General features: G+C 45.8%; 1 protein-coding gene across 3 annotated transcripts in view; it reads left to right on the top strand.

The window, feature by feature from the left end:
• Positions 1-4,030: 4,030 nt before the first annotated feature.
• ASIC2 (acid sensing ion channel subunit 2) overlaps positions 4,031-18,215 on the top strand; it is a 419,414-nt gene continuing 405,229 nt past the window's right edge. For 2 of the 3 annotated variants that reach the window (XR_014879982.1, XM_085210763.1), the window contains exon 1: positions 4,077-5,393. Coding sequence is in view for 2 of the 3 variants with exons in the window: in XM_085210763.1 (XP_085066889.1) it covers positions 4,830-5,393 (564 nt within the window). In the remaining variant the exon portion in view is untranslated. Of the gene's footprint in view, positions 5,394-18,215 lie in introns of all 3 variants that reach the window. The other variant, XM_085210764.1, reaches the window with a different exon arrangement.

Here is an 18,215-nt window from a genome sequence, read left to right as displayed (position 1 = left end):
TGCTGGTGGTTAGATAAATTTTGCCATGTAATTGAACAAATCCAAATGGGAATAGCAAAGATGCTCAGAGAAGGGACATGCTGGCATGCTCTTATATGCTTACATTCCCAAGCCTGCAGGCAGTTAAGAAACCTGCCCGTAAGCAATTAATTATTATCCCTCCCCAGATCTGCGCTGAATCAGAGCTCACTTTCTTCTCTGCACATTCCTGGCCTTTTTGTGCCACTGTCCGACACAGGAGTACAAGTGTAGGTGCCCACTCCTTACACAAATGCCTGCAGCAAAAGAACCTATCAAAGCACTCTCTAGGGACAATTCGGAGTAGCTGCAGCTTCTCCAGTCAGTCTGATACCTGATGGCTGAACTGACAAGTTGATGCTTCTCATCTGTTGTATCATACAGCCCGGTACAGAAAAATTGCAAAGGTCCTTCCTAGAGGACACATCCCTGTGCAGATCCATACTGCAATAACCCAGTGATGGGTCTAAATCTAATACAGAGTAAATGAAGCATCAGCGAGCAAGCACTGATACCCCACCAAAGCAGCGTGGCCTCACTAAGAGCTGCTGTGCCCTGAGGTCCTCAGCTCCAGCCGCAGCACCGCACACACAGCGTGCAGGTACCAAACAGACTGAGGAGGAGAAAGGTCTCTGTGCCCTGCTTGCCAGCCCTGATGACTCACAAGCCCATTGTCCAAAAGATTAAACAGAACTGAAAAAACCTGGTAGCACGATCAAAATATAAGCAGCCGTGGCTCAGACACACACAGAGCTCAGAGCCTGCGCGCTGCTCTGACTTCCCAGGGCTGGTAGCAAACATGGGCAGTGTCACCGGTCACATCCATCTCCTTCAATCTTTGCCCTGCCCGCAGAGTTCAGAGGCAGGTCTGCGCACCCCTAATGCTCGTGGGGACCCGAATTTCCTTTTCTTCTCACAAAGCTCTCATCCGACTCCCAGAATGAGACTGTGAATCTCAGAGGCAGCTGCCAGCTTTTGCTGGTTAATGGTAAATCTAGACTTTCCTGTTCTAGCTTTCTTGATGCTCGTTTGCCAAATTATGATTCGGTGCTTGAATTTATGTAAAATTTAAATGAGCAGAGCCCAACACACTCGTGTGCTAAAATGCTTCAAGTTAATTTGATCAGACTTCTGGGTCCAGAGTCCCAGCAGACCAGCATAGATAGACTGGGGCTCGTTTATATTCATGTACTTCAGATGGAAACAAAACAAAAATAGAAGTTAGGTCCAGCAGAAGGTGCTTTTGAGATCTCTTTGCTGGGCTCAACAAAACTAGAATATCTGAAATATTTCCACATCTCCACAGCAGCCTGCTGAGCCCTTGACTGGCTGTAGTGGGGCTCTGGGTTGCTGCCCTAGGAAGCTGCTACACAAAGATAGAAGGCTGCAGTCCCGCCGCTTCCCATCAGGGAAGGCCTCCTGCCTTTGGACCAGGCCCCTCACTGCTCTGTTGTCCTTCTCTGCACACACTCCAGGGCCTCAATGTCTTTCTTGTAACGAGGGGCCCAGAACTGAACACAGCACTGAGGTGTGGCCTCACCAGAGCTGAGTACAGAGGGACGATCACCTCATGCTCTGCTGACTGCTCTATTACTGACACAACCAGGATGCTATTGGCCTTCTTGGCCACCTGGGCACATTGCTGGCTTGTGTGCAGCCAAGCATCGACCCACACCCCCAGATCCTTATCCTTCGTGCAGCTTTCCATCCACTACATGCAGCCATTTGAATATTTCATGTTTTCTTTCAGGGAGAGTTTTTATACTCTTTAATGGCTTTCATTTTATAACCTATTAAAAATCCAAGCATAATATTAAGTACATCAAAATCCAATCATGTTTTTTTAATTTTCTTTCGGTAGTAAAAAGCCTTTTAGCCCAGCCAAAGCTATCTTGGAAGGGATCAGATTTAATTTCAAGGGAAACATCAGCATTCCACATTATGTTCCCGTTTGGAAAGGAGGACTATTTTAATTAGCCAAGGTCTCTCAGCTAAGTGGAGCTGTGTGTTCCCAGTAGCTTGGAGCTATTGACAATATGCTGATAGGTGATAAGGGTGTCCAAAATTTTAGGGAAAGGTTGAGGAATAGAGTGAGACTTAGGGGACCACAATCACCTTCAGCAAAGCCCTTGTTCCAGGTGTCAGTTTGGGCCCAGAGCAGTTCAGGCTTTGCCAGTGCAAATTGGCACATGTTTCTCAGCGGGGCTGCAAAAGTAGAGGGGCTCCCAGAGGCTGAGACCTCCCCTTTGCCTCTTTTCTTCCCAGCAAATCCATTTCCCATCTGTTTCAGGGCTCTGTGCACTGCAGCATGTTCTTGTGACACAAGAGGGCAGGCACAGGCTGTGCAATGAGACAGGGTCAGGCTCTGTTCCCTGCATCCCTTGTCACCCTGTCCTTACTGCCCCCTCCATCACCACATCTCTGTGGTCCCGATTCCCCTTGCCATCCCTCCCAACCTGTGTCCCCAACCCTGATGGTGTCACCCCCATGCAGAGCTCCAGGTGGGATCAGAGCTGCCTTTCCCAGTCCTGGGGACACCCTGGCCACCGCGGTGACAACAAGACTGCAGGCTGCCCGCATGGCACCGTTGGGCAGCATTTGTCTCCACAGTCCATCTCCAGCCCCAATGCAAAAAGCCATGAGCATTTCTGGTGCTGTGCAGCACTGCTGGAGATGCTGCTTCTTCCTCCAGACTGCACCCGCAGCGCTATACACAGTCAACTAATAAAAGGCAGCAGATGGTATATGGTATGAATTACAGAAAACAGCACTGTAAAGGCAGTGTGCATGGTGAATAAATGAAAGCATTAATGCATCAGGCCAAACAGCACAGGCGGTGGAAGAGGAGACAGATTTGGAGCTGGGATGGTGATGGGTGGGAAAGGGAGCCTATTCCTGCCAGGCATTTTTAAAGGGGGGGAAATGGTCTTATCTCTGCTCTGGAGAGATGCTTAGCGCAGGAGGAGGCAGCTATGGAGCTGCAACCACTTCTCTTAGCTGCTTTCATTCTGGTTCACACCTGGCTCTGCTCAGTGCTGTCCACCCCATCTGGAAAGCACAAGACAAGGTGCAGGAGATTTCTAAGGTGTCAGAGTGCCAGCAACCCAGAGACCAAGTGGTGTCTTCAACTCATGGCTGCAGTGCAAACTGTGTGACTGCTCACACGTCCTTCGGCTTCTCTTTGCCTCAGTTTCCCTGGTGTAGAAGAGTGAGAGCAGCACTGCATAGCCATATAGCAGTGCTGGGTTGAGTAGTTCAGCCTGAGAGATATTCTGGCTGGTTAACAGCACAAGACTTTGCCCAAGATAATCTTTGGGTCTGTTCTCAAGGTAATTTCACAGGAGGCTGATAGTCTCTGGGCATCACACCACAGACTGTGACAGCCTGTGGCTGTTCCTTGAGCCTCTGCTCTCAGCTGACTGTCACATCCATGCCACCATTGCCCCAGGGACCCTCACCTGCCATAGTGCTGTATGGAGACAGAAAGTATTTTTTCCTTCTACATCTGAGATAAAACAGATAAAAATACTGCTGTGCACAGTCAGTGTGAAGAGGAGCTACTCCTGACCCTTCTCAGACCCAGGGCTACACCTTGCTCCTTCCCACCTCCTGCAGCATGCGCTAAGAATGCTGTCACATTAGAGGCTTCAGTGTGCAGGATTTTGCAGCATCTCTTGGCTAGGAAATCTTTCCCAGTTTGCCTCCCCAACATCCCCACCCCTCCAAATCTCCCATCTGAAGACACAGCTGGGAGCACCTTCCCTGCACGCATCCATCACAGCTGCCTTCCAGCAGCACCAAACATCTGGCAGTACTGCTCTCGCCTGCCGTGGGGCTCAGATCGATGCATGACTCACAGCTCTCGGTGCTTTGCCTGCTGGAGTCCTGAAGTGCAGGGAAGCTGAGATAGAGAGAAGGAAGGAGAGACACAGCAGCCCCTCTCTCCCACTACCTCTCTTGCTTCATCCTTTTCTGTCTTAATTTTTTTTTGCTCTGGAGCTGCTGCATGGCAGATAGTCTTCATGCTATTGCTTTTTAACGCTATGTGCACACATGGAGCTGAGAAGCTTTTTTTCCCCTTTTCATTTTTTTTTTAATCCTTTTCCCTCCTTCCCCTTTTTCCTCTTTTACTTCTCTTGCATTTTCTTGCTGTATTCGCTGCCCAGCTTTCCCTGAGAGAAACTCTTGCAAAATAATACCGGTGGGGTTTTAGGGAGGGGGCTATTTCCTAAAGCCCTGCCCAAAACAGCAGGGTGGGGAGGAGAAGAGATGCCCAAATCCGGCAGCACCTTCAGAGCACGGGAAGGATGAGTCTGGAAGCCTCGCTGCCAGCCATCAGCTCTGGGTAGCGGCATCCTTGGCTTCACGCACCAGTTAACAGGCTGCGAGCTGCTCCGCTTGTTTTAAGCTCTCCCTCTCGCTTAATCTCATCTTGTTCGGCGTGTGTGTGTGTGTGTGTGCGCGCGTGTGTGCGCGTGTGTAGGGGGAGGACTTTATTTCCATTGGCTCGGCTTTTGCTTCCCACCCACATCTCTTCCACATCACCTTGGTGTCTCCCTAAATAAAACCAGCCCTTCTTATCACACCGAGGAAATCAAGAGCTAGAGTTTGAATGGATGTTTGTATAAATATTTACCCCTACGAAGCTATTGCTGAGCTGGTGGGATAAGCTCGTGGCAGCTGGTCTGAGACTGTCTTCGCTCTCTCTCCTCTTAAAGGCTCTAATTACTTTCCAAGGGGAGGGGAAGGATCCCAGTTCCGGCTACAGTCTGACCCAAAAAGCAGTGCAAGGATTTCACCAGCTACTCCCAATGGATCTGAAGGACAGCACCAGCGAGGGCAGCATGGGGAGCCTGCAGCCTTCCAGCATCCAGATTTTTGCCAACACCTCCACACTCCACGGGATCCGTCATGTCTTCGTCTATGGGCCAGTGACCATCCGGCGCCTGCTCTGGACCTTGGCCTTTGTGGGCTCCCTGGGGCTCCTCCTTGTGGAGAGCTCGGACCGGGTGGCTTTCTATTTCTCCTACCAGCATGTCACAAAAGTGGACGAGGTGGTGGCAAACAGCCTGGTGTTCCCCGCCGTCACCATCTGTAACCTCAATGAGTTCCGCTTTTCCCGGCTGACCACCAATGATCTGTACCATGCTGGGGAGCTGCTGGCTCTGCTTGACGTCAACCTGCAGATCCCCAACCCTCACCTGGCTGACCCGGCTGTCTTAGCCATCCTCCAAGAGAAGGCCAACTTTAAGCAGTATAAACCTAAAGTTTTCAACATGCAGGAGTTCCTGGCGCGGGTTGGCCACGACCTGAAGGATATGATGCTGTATTGCAAATTCAAAGGCCAAGAATGCAACCATGAGGACTTCAAAACTGTGAGTATGAGCAGATGCTCTGCTTTTCTCCACTCCGGGCATGTGGATGGTGGTGGTGCAGGACCAGGATAGCCCTGGATGTCACTGGCTGTGTTGCGTGGGCACAGTATGATGAGCATGGGTTGTGGTACAGCTGAGAAGGAGCAGGCAGCCTGTTGAGTTTCAGTTTGCTTGCTAAAGCCCTTCCTGTGCTGCTTCTCAGCATGGTGTGGGGTGATGTGGGGGCTGAGCAAAGGGCTGGCAGCAGGTCCAGCACCCACCTTACATGAGGATCTTGGAGGGTGCTTGCTGTCACACCAAGTTGAGCAACAGAGGGGACCTGGGGGTCTCTTGCTATGGTCGTTGAATTTTAGCCAGCTGAAGGAAGAAGGCAGGGCTGGAGAAAGGCCAGCAAAGAAGCACGCACTTGGGGATGGTCTGAGCAATGTCCATCAGTCGGTTGTATCTCCCTGGGTGTTTGTAGCCTTGATGAAATTGTGGCTTCTGATCAAACAGAAGGGAAATTTTTCTGCCTGTTCCTGATGGTTGTGGATCATAAATCCTAGTTAGCTGTGCAGTGTGGTCAGCGGCTGAGTGTCTTCATGGTCTTGTGTTAGAGGAAAGAAAAAAAATATAGAAAAAGGAAAGAGATCAGGCTGTGTTCTGATGATGGCAGGGAGCAGGAGCAAGCTGGGCAGCCTGAGGATCTTGCAGGAACAGACGCTGCTCAGCTCATGGCTCCTGGCTGCCACCCGAGTGGCAGCTCGGCTTGCAGACAGCATCAGAGTTAAATAGAATCAAAAAGTAGATTGTTGGAAGAGGAGATGGCACCCGTGCACTGCTGGGTAATGAGGGGCTGCAAAGGGGCTGGTGGCTGGAGTGCTGCCTGGGCAGAGCTGTGGGCACACGAGTTGGCACGGGACTAAGCTGCACTTTACTCTCAGGCCATTCTGGCTCATCCCTTCCCACCAATCTGCCACCAGTCTGCCCTGGTTGGGGGCTCAGCAGCCCTGCAGTCAGCCATGCGAACAGCTCCCAGGCAGCTGTCTGTCTGAGAGCAGTGCTGCCCGTTCTGCAGATAGGCTGGGGCTGAAGCAGACTTTGTGATGGTTTGGTTTGCCAGCTGGATTTGAGTCTGTTTTTAGGAGTATTTTGTGCCTCTGCTGCTTGTGGGTCTCCCAGCAAATGGGTCCAACTGACTCATGTTCCATAGCCATTTCCAACACCTGGACTGTGCTCTTCTTAGATGCCTAAGTAGGAAGGTTGCATTTCATGTCAGTTGTTGCCTCTGCCTGTTTTGGACTGGATACCAGGCAGACTGCTCCTTTCCTTCTGCTCTGTGGGCAGACCTCAGCAGAGGCTGCTGTAAGTTTTCAGAACGTATCAAAAAAGTTGCTAGGGGAAGAGAGAACTAAAGCAAAACCATGTGTGAGAAAGTATGGAGAATGGGATAGAAAGGGAGATGCTAAAATCCAGAGGAAAAGTAAAGATATGCTTGCCAATAATGCAGTAAACACCAGCCAGAAGCAAAAGCCCCAAAGCCTAACTAGCAGGTTCAAAACACCTGCAGGGACTCAAAAGAGCAGCTCTTGTTGTCAGGTTCGAGGGGAGCTCTGGGCAGCATCCCTGGGAAACGGGGCTGTTCGCTCCATGGCATCTTTTTCTATATAATTTCTGGGAAGACAAAACTTTCCCTGACTGCTAAATAAATCCTGGTTCTGCTAAATCAGGTTGGGGTCAGCTAGAAACAGATGGGGTACTACAGTCTGACAGCAGTTCTCTTTAGCAAGCACTGTAGAGATTCAGAAATGGGGCAACGAAACACTTCAGTCAGTTATGCAAAGCAGATGCAGGTGATCCAGGAGACAACATCTTCCCAGTGTTGCCTTCTGCACCTGATACATAGAACTGCATCAGAGGAAGTGCTGGAGGCACAGGCAGGTGTTCCAGCATCACCAACTCCAGGCAATCCCTCATGATATGGAAATCTGGGCAGCAGAACTCAAAAGGGACTCAGAAGCTTCGTTTTCCTTTCAGACTTTACCTCTAGAGACAAAAGGCAGCAAAAAGTGCCTGCTTAAATGATGAGTAGATCTTTCTACAGGGAGCATGCTGTAAAGGTCTGTTAGCTGCCTCCGGGCAGAATCAGAACCTGCAATTCTGAAGGAACGTTGTGTTTAATCATCAGCGACCTGTTGCAACTTTGCACACAGGCTCAGTGACAGCCCATCCATTCTGCTGCATTACCAGCTGGAAAAAGAAAAGCGTCGTCACTGAAAATTGATTTCTTTCCTCCCAGGAAGCAGAGGTGTAAATCCCAGAGCAGTTCTGTAATGCGTCATGCTGGTGAAGAATTCCAGTTCTCTCTGTGTTCCTTTCATGCACCTGGGAGCAGTTTTGCAGCAAAAAGCTGCATCAGTGCAGTACAATGCAATAAGACGCTGAAGAAGGTTGTGCAGCTGTCCCTTGGGGGTAATGTGTGTGTTGTGTGCAGTGCACTCCCTGAATAAAGCTGCTTGCCCCATGTGGGAAAGCAGCAGCTGACAGGGCAGTGTCCTGACACACTGAACACTTGACCATACCTTCCCTCCTACTCCTCCTCCACTCCTCTATTGCTGCTTTATTCACAGGATTTGAGCTGTGCTTCCTTGCACTCCATGTTCCTTCTCCCTGGGATAATGTCCCTGCATTATGGTCCCTAAGCTTTTCTGCAGGAATACATCCATAGGGAACAGCAAGGACTGAGCAAAATATGTGCTGATTCCTCAGTTGGCCTTGCAATGCACTGAGATAATGCCGACCTCTGCTGTAGGCGAGTTAATGAAGAATAGAAAATTGGCAGAACACTCTTTAGCAAACACATTCCTTTAGAGTATTTGGAGGAAGGAAACCTGATAACAGCAGCTGAGGAAATCCTCTCTTCTTTTGTGCATCACTCCTCCCAGGAGGTCTCAGTTGAAAACGACCTCACAGATGGCATCTTTCTGGAGGAGCTGCGCTCCTGCTGCTCAACATGATAGTAAGGTCTTCCCATCCTACGGCTGCTGAGCATGGAAAAGCTGTGGTTTGTCAGCCTTAAATACACTGCTGTAGTTTTCTGGGTTTCTCTATGGGTGTGCTGAAGCAAAGCTTTTCCCCAGGCTTGAAGCCATGGCTTGTGGTCCTTGGCTGCTCTGGAATAAAGGAACAGTAAGGAGCCTTGCAGGAGGTTTTTGTGTGTGGCACAGTAAATGCATGGAATAACAGGAGAGACAAGTCTATGAGACTCATCTGACCTCATCAGACAAATGGAGAATGACTGATGGGCAATGGGGGTATAGATACGTATAATATAAGCGGCATAGGAATGGGATATTAGAGTCCCACCTTGCTGAGAAAAGTAACCCCAGCAGCCAAGCCTTGGCTGAGATATTCAAGGTGGGGCAGTGGATGCACATTCTGGTGTGGGAGCACATCCTTCTGTCATGTCATTTGTTAAATGGGATCTGTTGTGAGAGCTTCCCCTCATAACTAGTTCATTTCTGAGGTAACACAATAACTTAGCTTGTGCCTTCTCTGCTTTTGTTGCTGGATGTCTATTTACGTATTTTCAGTGGCTGTGACAATCAAAGGATATAACTCATGTATTTTCAATACACATTTTTGCTGATAGACAGTGTCCACATAATGGAGACCATCTTATGTGAATATTTCTATTTTGAGATGCAAGTTTCCGTCGATCTATTTGTCTTTACCCATGCATACATTTTCTGCCATCCTTTTTAGTGCGCCCGAGAGGCCACTATTTAGTGAATAGCTTTTGCTTCTTGGACTGATTAGTCCATTCTCATCCCTTATTATACAACTTTCACTTTCCTCCAAACAAAAAAAGTGATAATCATGATGCTAGCTGCTGGATTCAGAATCGTATGACCTCTGTTTCATCTTTTTTTTTTTTGAATTCATGACTTTTTCCAAAGGTTGCCTCAGAATCTGTGAAATATGCCATAATGGGATCTGCCATTTTGTGATAACTTTTACACAAATAGGTTCAGTGGCAGTGTTGTATTGTTTCCTTGTTGTCTGTAGTGGATGAAAGGTAAAATCATGGGAAATATTAAAATGTGCCTGTGCACTTTCTACACGAACCAGGCTTTAATATTGCCATGCCTAAAACTCTATGTGAAGAAACATAAAAAACAATACAATACAAACCTACAAAAATAATACCCCAAAAAAGACCACCACCACCAGCGACAAAAAAACGCATGCACACATACACACAAAAACATGGTTTCCATTTGGAGAGGCAAAATTGGAGCCACATAGCTTGTCCTGACCTACTTCCATACACCTCATGGAAGTCTTCCTTCAGGACTTCATGACAAATAGAATCATAGAATCATTAAGCTTGGTAACGACCTCTGAGATCCCCAAGTCCAACCCCAACCCATCCCACCATGTCCATTAACCACGTCCCTCAGTGCCACACATCTCCACTTTCCTTGAACACCTTCAGGACAGTGACTCCATCACCCCTCTGGGCAGCCTGTGCACCACCAATGCACCACCACTCTTTCAGAGCAGAAATGTCCCTAATATCCAACTTGAGTAGAACAATAAGTAATTTCTCTGATATTCCCTTTTAAAGAGTCTTTGTGCTTATTTGACCAAGAGCAGTGATGCCCGTGCTAAAAAGCATGATGTGGTGCTGTGGTGCTTATTCAAAATGCTCCTAGCAAGGTGCTGGTGGGTATGGTTCAGTGCCTGCAATCCCCATTGAAGGCAATGGGCACAAATTGAAACTGGTGGTCATGAAATGAGGAGAAGGTCACACTTGACAAGAAGAAAAAACAGGTCTGACTTCAGCATGGGGCTGGGTGGCCTCTTGAGATACCTGACAACCTGAATTATTTCATACATATATTTACATATATAATATGTAATGTATTTCAATAACTCTTTCAACTGCATACAGTGTTCAAAAGAAAATAAAAAAAAGAAATATCAAGTGTTTTTTTCCAATTCCATTCATCTTTCTTTTAGGATTGATGAGATACCTTATGTGGCTTTCCTTAAGAAAGGCTCTTTGGGAAAACACATCCATGAAAAGCTTTCTTGCCCGAAAGCAAGCACAGCTCTGAAAAAGCTGGCACTGGGCATGCAGGTCCTCCCTGGCTTCAGAGGGATGAAAACATGAATTGTGACTATATTTGCAGGTTGCAAAAATCAGTAGATATTTTGCCACCTGCATCTGCTGAGAGGTTAAACAAAAACACAACTCTAAATGTATGCCCTGTATTGAGGGGTGAGAATAACCTGAAAAGTCTACTAAAAGCTCTTTGGGATTTCTATACTTGCAAATAGCCATGAGGAAACCTTGAAAGGTTCATAAACTCAACAACTAGGATGGGAAATGAGCTAGATGAGGTGGACAGAGCTGCCTCCACCTGCCATGGATCAATCAATGAGACCAGAAAGAAAGACTGCTCCTTGGAGGTGAAAGAGACTGCATCATTTAAACAGACTGACACCTGTGTGCTCAGAGCCCATCAAGAAACAATTTTTATCCAGCCATGAGTATTATAACTGAAGCATATTAAAAAAAAAAATAAAAATCTGAATTGTTTTGATCATTTGCTGTTGTGGTCGCTGTTGAGGAAAGGATTTATCCTGTGTGTTAAGCCAGGGAGCATGAAGGGAAGAAGTGAGTGGTGGTGGAAAATGCACGTGTGTTTGCCAAGGCTGGGATAGATGAAAGGTTTAATCTGCACTTGGTTACATTTCCAGAGAGGAGCCCAATGCAGAGGGACTTGGCCCACAGGAGTGTTTTCACCTACAACAGAAGTTGCTCATTTACTGCTCCCATCACATGAGCCAATTCTGCACAGAGATTTCCTTCCTCCTCCACAGCTGCTCTGAGGAATTTGAAAAGAAAATCAGAGCTGAAAAAGGCTGAGTCAAACTCAACCTACTCACCAGGTTCTTCCTCAGATCAGCTGAAGACTCCAGACAGAGTGAGCTTCATGGTCAGCCCTTCGGCTTTCCCACCAGTCAGCCAGGAGGTGCTCAAATCCAACTTCCAGGCTGTGTTAAGAGACAGAGTTTGTCCTGAGGGAACCTGATAGGTCTGAGTCTGTCCATATTGCACATCTGGGAAGAAAAAATACAAAAATAAGCAGTTGAAGGTCAAAAATTTTAGTGGGATGAAGTTTTAGTTGTTTTTTAGAAATTTGCATCTTTATATCTTTGTTTCAAAGATATTTGAAACTTGGAAATAAAAATGGAAGTAATAGGAAGGTAGGCATGAAATTAAAATAATTAAAAATCTGTTTCCTTTTCAAAGCTTTTGAAATTATTGGGGGAAGAAAGTCAAAACTGAAACATTGTCTTTTTTCATGTTTCATCTTGTTGCTTGCTCCGGGCTTTCTCAAACCCCACTCCATGGTGGAGGACAGTCATGACTTCACCAGACAGCCGAGTCCCACAGAAGAGACCCAAATGTTTGTGAGTCTGAACATTTAAGGGAAACAAATCCTGGTCCAGGAGATGAGAATAAATAAATGCAAGCAAATGCGCTCTGGTGACTTAGCTGCATGTACTGTAAGCAGCATAATTGAAGGGCTCCAATTTCAGCCAGCGTGAAGAATGTCTTACTTTCCCAGCTCAAGAAGATAAAGATGAGCTGAAACTCTGGTACAGCACAGGAGAAAATAATTGTCAATCATTGGGATAACTCAATGGCAGGAAAGAAAACATCTTTACAATATGCCATGGCTTGGCAGTAAGGGCTAAAATACACTCAGTTGATTGCAGAAGAGAATTAATGACCAATGGGAGGAATTAATGGAAGCTTAATCCTTAAGTCACTGAATTTTTCAAGATGATGCTCTACTGCTCTCTAGCACCAAAATGGGTGGGAAATATACAGCAGAACCGTTAAGCCTCTGTATTTCTTCCACTGCCACCTGCTATGCTTTGGGAGAGCAGCATGTGCGATCCATCTTTGCCTACCATGCATCCCAAGCAGTGTTTGCAGCACTGTGAGCTCATCAGCAGTTTTCCAGTGATGGAGAAACCTGTGACAGCTGAACAAGCATATCTGGCTTCAGTTTGACCTCAAATGGGGGACAGCATTTTGTCTGGGGAGGTGGGAGGGACTCCAGACCATCTGGAAAGTGATGATTTACTTGAGGAAGTCTTGGATTAGAACATATTTTTGCTATTGAGCTTCTATTTTTTTCTGTGAAAATATGGAACAGAAATTTATAGTGAAGTTTGCTGAGAACTGCAGTTCCAGCTCATCATCCACACGCGTCTCTTAGACACACTGGTTGGACTGTATCTCCCAGAAGGTAACACAGTGTCCTCCTCTACTAGGGAGCTGATGGCTGGTTACAGCAGTTGTACAGTTCTGATGTATTAATTTGTTTTCCTGCATTTCATATTTGGGCATTTTTCCTTTTTACACTTAAAAGGTACCAAATGTTTCCAGCAAAGCTTTCTGTAAAAGCTGCTACTGAGCTTGTTTCTCCAGCAATACTCCCACCAAACCCAATCTTTATGTGAAACATGGAGCCAGTTTTCATTAGCAGCATAACCAGAAAGGGTGTGGATAGCATGTCCTCGTTAGGAGAAGGAGTTGTTGAGCCAGATGTTAAAATTCACACTCGTTGATTGAAAAACTTTTTTTTTTTATTTGTACTCCACCCTGGTGATGAAACCCAGTGCCACCATCCGTTTTACAGCTGCTTCAGGAGCACTCTAAGTGGCCATTAACTAATGCTAAATTATGATGGAGCATCTCCTGGAATACATGTGACATCCACATGAAAAACAAATGAATTCATTCCTGTCAAGGCAACGACAACGGATTGCAGCTGAATTAACACGAGTGCTGGTTGCTGCTCTACACCAACTGCAGAGAGTTCCTTGTAGGGTGCATGTAATTACAGGGACACACACGATGTGATGCAGAGGGATGCCATCAGTGTGAAGATGTAGCAACACGAGCAGCTATAATATCAAACCAACCCAACTTCCATTGAACCTTGAATTCCTTAGGAGTTTGCTTCCTAAGGATATTGGTGCAATGAAAACCAAATTCACATCAGAAACCAGCACAGGGTTTTTAAACAAGCCTGGAGTTGGTTAGGTTATCTCCTAACAAACTTTTCATTAGAAAATGCTCTCTGAATGCACACACACAAAAAAAAAAAAAAAGAAAAGAAAAGAAAAGCCTTCTTTTCTGAAATTGCACTGACTGGAATGAGATTTCCCAGGAGAAAAATGAAAACATTTGTCATAAAGCATTTCTATTTTCCATGAAAATAATTAAAAAATTATATATCAGAACAAAACCAAATCTTGAAAGCCTGGGATGCTTCATTAAAAGCTGGTTCATTTCAGCTGGTTCTGAATTATTTGATGGGAAAAGTCCTCCTCGGGGGATTCGTCACCTCTTGGAGTCTCTGCATTTTACATTTATAGACTTGAGGCAAACCAGGGTCTATTTTAAATAAGGTTTGGGGCAAAAGCCAGTATTACCTGGTATTAGCAAAGGCTTACATCTGCCTTTCCCTGAAGGAGGGGATTTTATACACTGTGCTCAAATGAGCTCCCTATTTCAAGGGGCAGGTTTCAATGCCTTCTGATAGACCATCTCTGAGCTTTCTGGAGATGGCTCACTTGCAGCCTTATTTCCTGATAGGAGAAACCTACAGAAGATTGAAAACTGGCTAATTTTGCCTCTATTTGAAAGACTATGAGAATTCTCACAGACATTCGGTTTCTACGAGCTTCATGAAAACTGGCAGCTGAGAGAGACCCAAACTCATGTCCACTGAGGAAAATCAGGGCCACCAATGACATTATGCATTTCATCTGACAGCAACCAGCTGTCCAACAAGCATATGTGCCCCACTTTCTCCAAAGGCAGCCTAGTAGTGACAAGACAGCTTACACTTCTCTGACAGCACAGACAGCGTAACGAACTAAAAAATTAGTATACATAGGGCTGTGTTACCCTTGGGACAGAGAGAAACAACCCAGGGGTAGATGTGTGAAGGTTGGTACATGGATGAGGATGTTAGCTGCTCCTAGAATATTCTGATTTTCTCGGTGGGAGTCCATAGGGGCAGAGCAGGGAGAAGCTAGAAAACAAAATACCAGCATCCTTTGGAAAACAGGCTTCATTAATTTCTGTTTCAAAGACAATGGATTTGGGTTTTTTTTGTTTTTTTTTCTTCCACAAGTTATGTAAAGCACTCGTTCCTCCCTGGAATTTACAAAAAGAATTGCAGAGGCCAGAGCATCTCACTGATGAGAATAAGTGGGTTCAGGATGTGTTTCTACACAAAGCTCTGGTTGTGCTACAAGGGCAGATACAGCAACAGCTGCATGCTTGTTGAGATGCTCTTCTGCTGAAGTGTGAGTAGTTGAACATACATATGTCTACCTGCACATGCATGGATTGAATAGCAAGGCTGCTGCTGCAGTACCTGCTGGGAACACCAGTCCTGCATCCTCAGTTTTAACCCCCATGTTGTCCAGAAAGTCAGCAAAACTTGTATTGGCTTATTATTGCAACATGGCATTGCATGGCTTATATATATTATATATAAATATGAGCTATTATATATAAATATGAGCTATTATATATATATATATATATATAAAATATGAGCTATATAGGGATGACTGGGGGTAGATCAGAGCCTCATGGTTTTTAGAGCTTTGTTCAATAAATTCTCACACACTGATTCCTCAGAAAGAATGTAGACGAAGGACTGGAAGAGAGGAGACATTCCTTTTTTTTTATATTGAGGTCCAGACAAATGGCGTGGATCTGATTCCTCCTTCTTGAGCTTGGGAGAAGACATGGAGAGTGTGGGTTTAAACCATTTTAATACCTTTTCTTGTAGGACTCCCCAATTCTGATTAGTTCCTCACCATTCTTGAATGACTTCTTCTGCACTTTGACTCTCGTGACTCTGCCAAAGAGATGGGAAAAGGCAAAGATCTCTGCTCAGAGCCCTCCAGCCTTGTTTATCATGGTTTCTTTTCAGCCTATGTACAGGAGACTGCAAGCAGAAATATTTCTGTTTCTCTTTGATACCCTGCTTATCTACATGATCTCATTGCATCCATGGTGCTTAGCTCTTGGGCTCCAACCTGAAGTGAGCTAGCAGCTAAGGGTACGAAACATGAGTACTGATGTACTGCCTTACAGCACACACAGATGGGATGGGTGGAAGATGTCTTGCATGGTTTCTCTCAGGGACCAGAACATCACCATAGGCAGGATACATAGGACCAGCCCAGCTCTAAGCCTCCGTAATTTGGCATCAGCACAGTGTTCAGATTGACGATAACATTTGTCAGCACCGTGGGGCAAGGACTGTCTTCCTAGTTTATGTTTATTATTAAGCATTTATTTCTAATATTGATTAAAATTTAAATATGGAGGGGATTTGTTTTAGCTTGCCTCAGAGAATGGCGTGGGTTGTGATTTCGTGCAGAGACAGAAAAATATCTATTGCTCCCATTTGGAAGGTATTAAAACCAAATGCATTTTTTCTCCAAATGTCATCACTCAAAAACCATTTTGAAAGCCTGACTTGCTATATTTGCAAGTCAGGTACGCAGTGTACCTGAGCATCCACAGCTATTCCCAGCTCTGCAAACCCCAGATAGCTTCTGCAAGCGCCTGCAGGCTAAATAGCATCCCTAAGTAAAACGCTGCCTCCCTTTTCCATTCTGGAACACTGTTAAATGTGGAGGGGTATTTCTGAGCCTAAAATTATGCCTCCATTTCGTGTGCTATTAGCTGTTTGTTGGTACAATTAATTGCTGCATATTTTCCTCCCGTGTTTTTAAGCAATCTGTAATGGTCCCCCCTTGCAGGGGGTTAAAGCACAGGTAAATTCATGTGGCAGACTATTTCTAGAGCTCAAGCAAGGACAATTTAGTTAACAGAGATAGGGAAATGAGATCTACACTTAAGTTGTTGCAAATCAGATAGGTGTTTACACAGGTCCCATTTGCAGTGTAATCGAGGAAGCTGGGGAAGGGGCATCAGTGAATTGTTAGCAGTTACTGTTCATCCTTTTGGCTTGTGTATTCTGGTCCTCCTGTGTTTTTCTGTATCAGAAGAATAACTGCCTGAATCGGGTATGTTCTTGTAATCACACTTTCCTCCAAAAAAGGCTCTCACACACTTGTTTCATCAAACAATAAAACCAGAAAACAGTACACACCATCTTTGGGAAGAACATCTCCAGCCTGCCTCTCCTCTCAGCTGTGTGCCTAAGCAGTTCCATCTCACTGCAGCAGTTCATGGTTCCACTTAGAAACATGGAACAGAATATCCTGAGTCAAAATGGATTCCGTGTGCAGGTCTTGGGCTGAATCCAAATAGAAAATGTGGATTCCTCTTCTCCACTTAATAAAAGCAAGATTTGGAGCAGCAGCATCCATATCAAGCCTTTTCTTCAGCTACCACGTGTTCCTGGGACACTGGAACATTACCCCAAATGCAGCACCACATGAATGCACCTAGACTGCTTTGGGATTCCAGGTCCTTCTCTTTCTGTGCCAGCTCGTTTTGGGGTCTGTGCAAACCGTATTACATTGTTCAGCACAGGTGGCCATAGAAAAGCAAGAACAGGAGTGTTATATTCTCCCAAACCTGAGGCCAGCTGCTGCTCTCCTGCCTGTATGATCCCTCATTAATACACAATTATCTTCCTGCTTCCTGAAAATACTGGTGTTTAGCAAGTGGATAATTTATTTATGCTTCTTCAAAACTCTGCCCCAACACGGAAACAAATATTCCTTCCCTCTGAGGAAGCCATCTTTTTGCCTTTTCACTTTGAGCTCCATCATGGATGTTGCCATGCAATGGCAACGTTGTGGGAAAGGAGGTTAAGTGCTGAGGTTAAAACAGGTTCAAGCATAATCCAGAGTGCTCTTGGCAAAGACTGAAGTGTTGCTGGGCTTCACTGCCCACCTGCTTAAAGTGGTGGAGTGGCTCACTATTGTTTCTATATGTCTTTGTGAGAGATGTAAGAGTCAAAGAGAAATACAACATTTTTCTCCCCTTAACCCACATTCAATGGGGAACAATGACATTTAAGACCTCAGAGTGCATAGAAAGGTTTCCTCTGCAAAAACTGAGCTCTGCTCCATCATCCACATGTGGCTCAGGCTCAGCTATTGGTTATGGAGGTACATTCCTCCATGGCAGCATTTTGGAGTTTTCACAGAACCGTTGCCTGCCTCTAAGCCAACTGGTGGCTCCAAGGAGCCTCAGCTACACTTCTGTATTGTTAATCCTATTCGCCTTTCCTCCAGCCTCCCTCCCGATGGGATCGCAGCCCCAATTTCTGCATCAAATACCAATATCAACCAGCAATTTTCATCTTGTCTCAATCCTTTCACACCTAGCAAGGTGTCAGGGAACAGCTGCCAAACCAGGACATTCGTGAGGCCTCCTCCAGCAGTATGAGACTCCCAGGCTGCAAAGTAACTCAACATGCTTTTAGGACCACCTCTAGAAAGCAATTTAACCACCACTAGCACAAGGAAAATGATGCAAGAATGCTTTATATATTATGGGAAGGAATGATCTGCCAGGATCAAGGCAGAGGGGTTTGGTCAGCAATATATGTTTTCAGACCTGTCCTGCAGTGCCTTCCCTGTCGGCACCCTATGCTGCCAAAGGTCTCTCCTAGGAGGGAAGGGCTGAGTAAACCTCTGATGCACTCTGCAATGCAAGATGTCACACAGTCATGGAGCAGCCCAATAATAAAGGCCTGGAAGTACTGAAGAGCTCACATATCACTGAGGAAAGACCTTCCTGCT

The sequence above is a fragment of the Meleagris gallopavo genome, chromosome 29 (assembly GCF_905368555.1).
Source record: "Meleagris gallopavo chromosome 29, MGAL_WU_HG_1.1, whole genome shotgun sequence".
Classification (NCBI taxonomy): Eukaryota; Metazoa; Chordata; class Aves; order Galliformes; family Phasianidae; genus Meleagris; species Meleagris gallopavo.
This window is presented reverse-complemented; position numbering and strand designations above follow the sequence as displayed.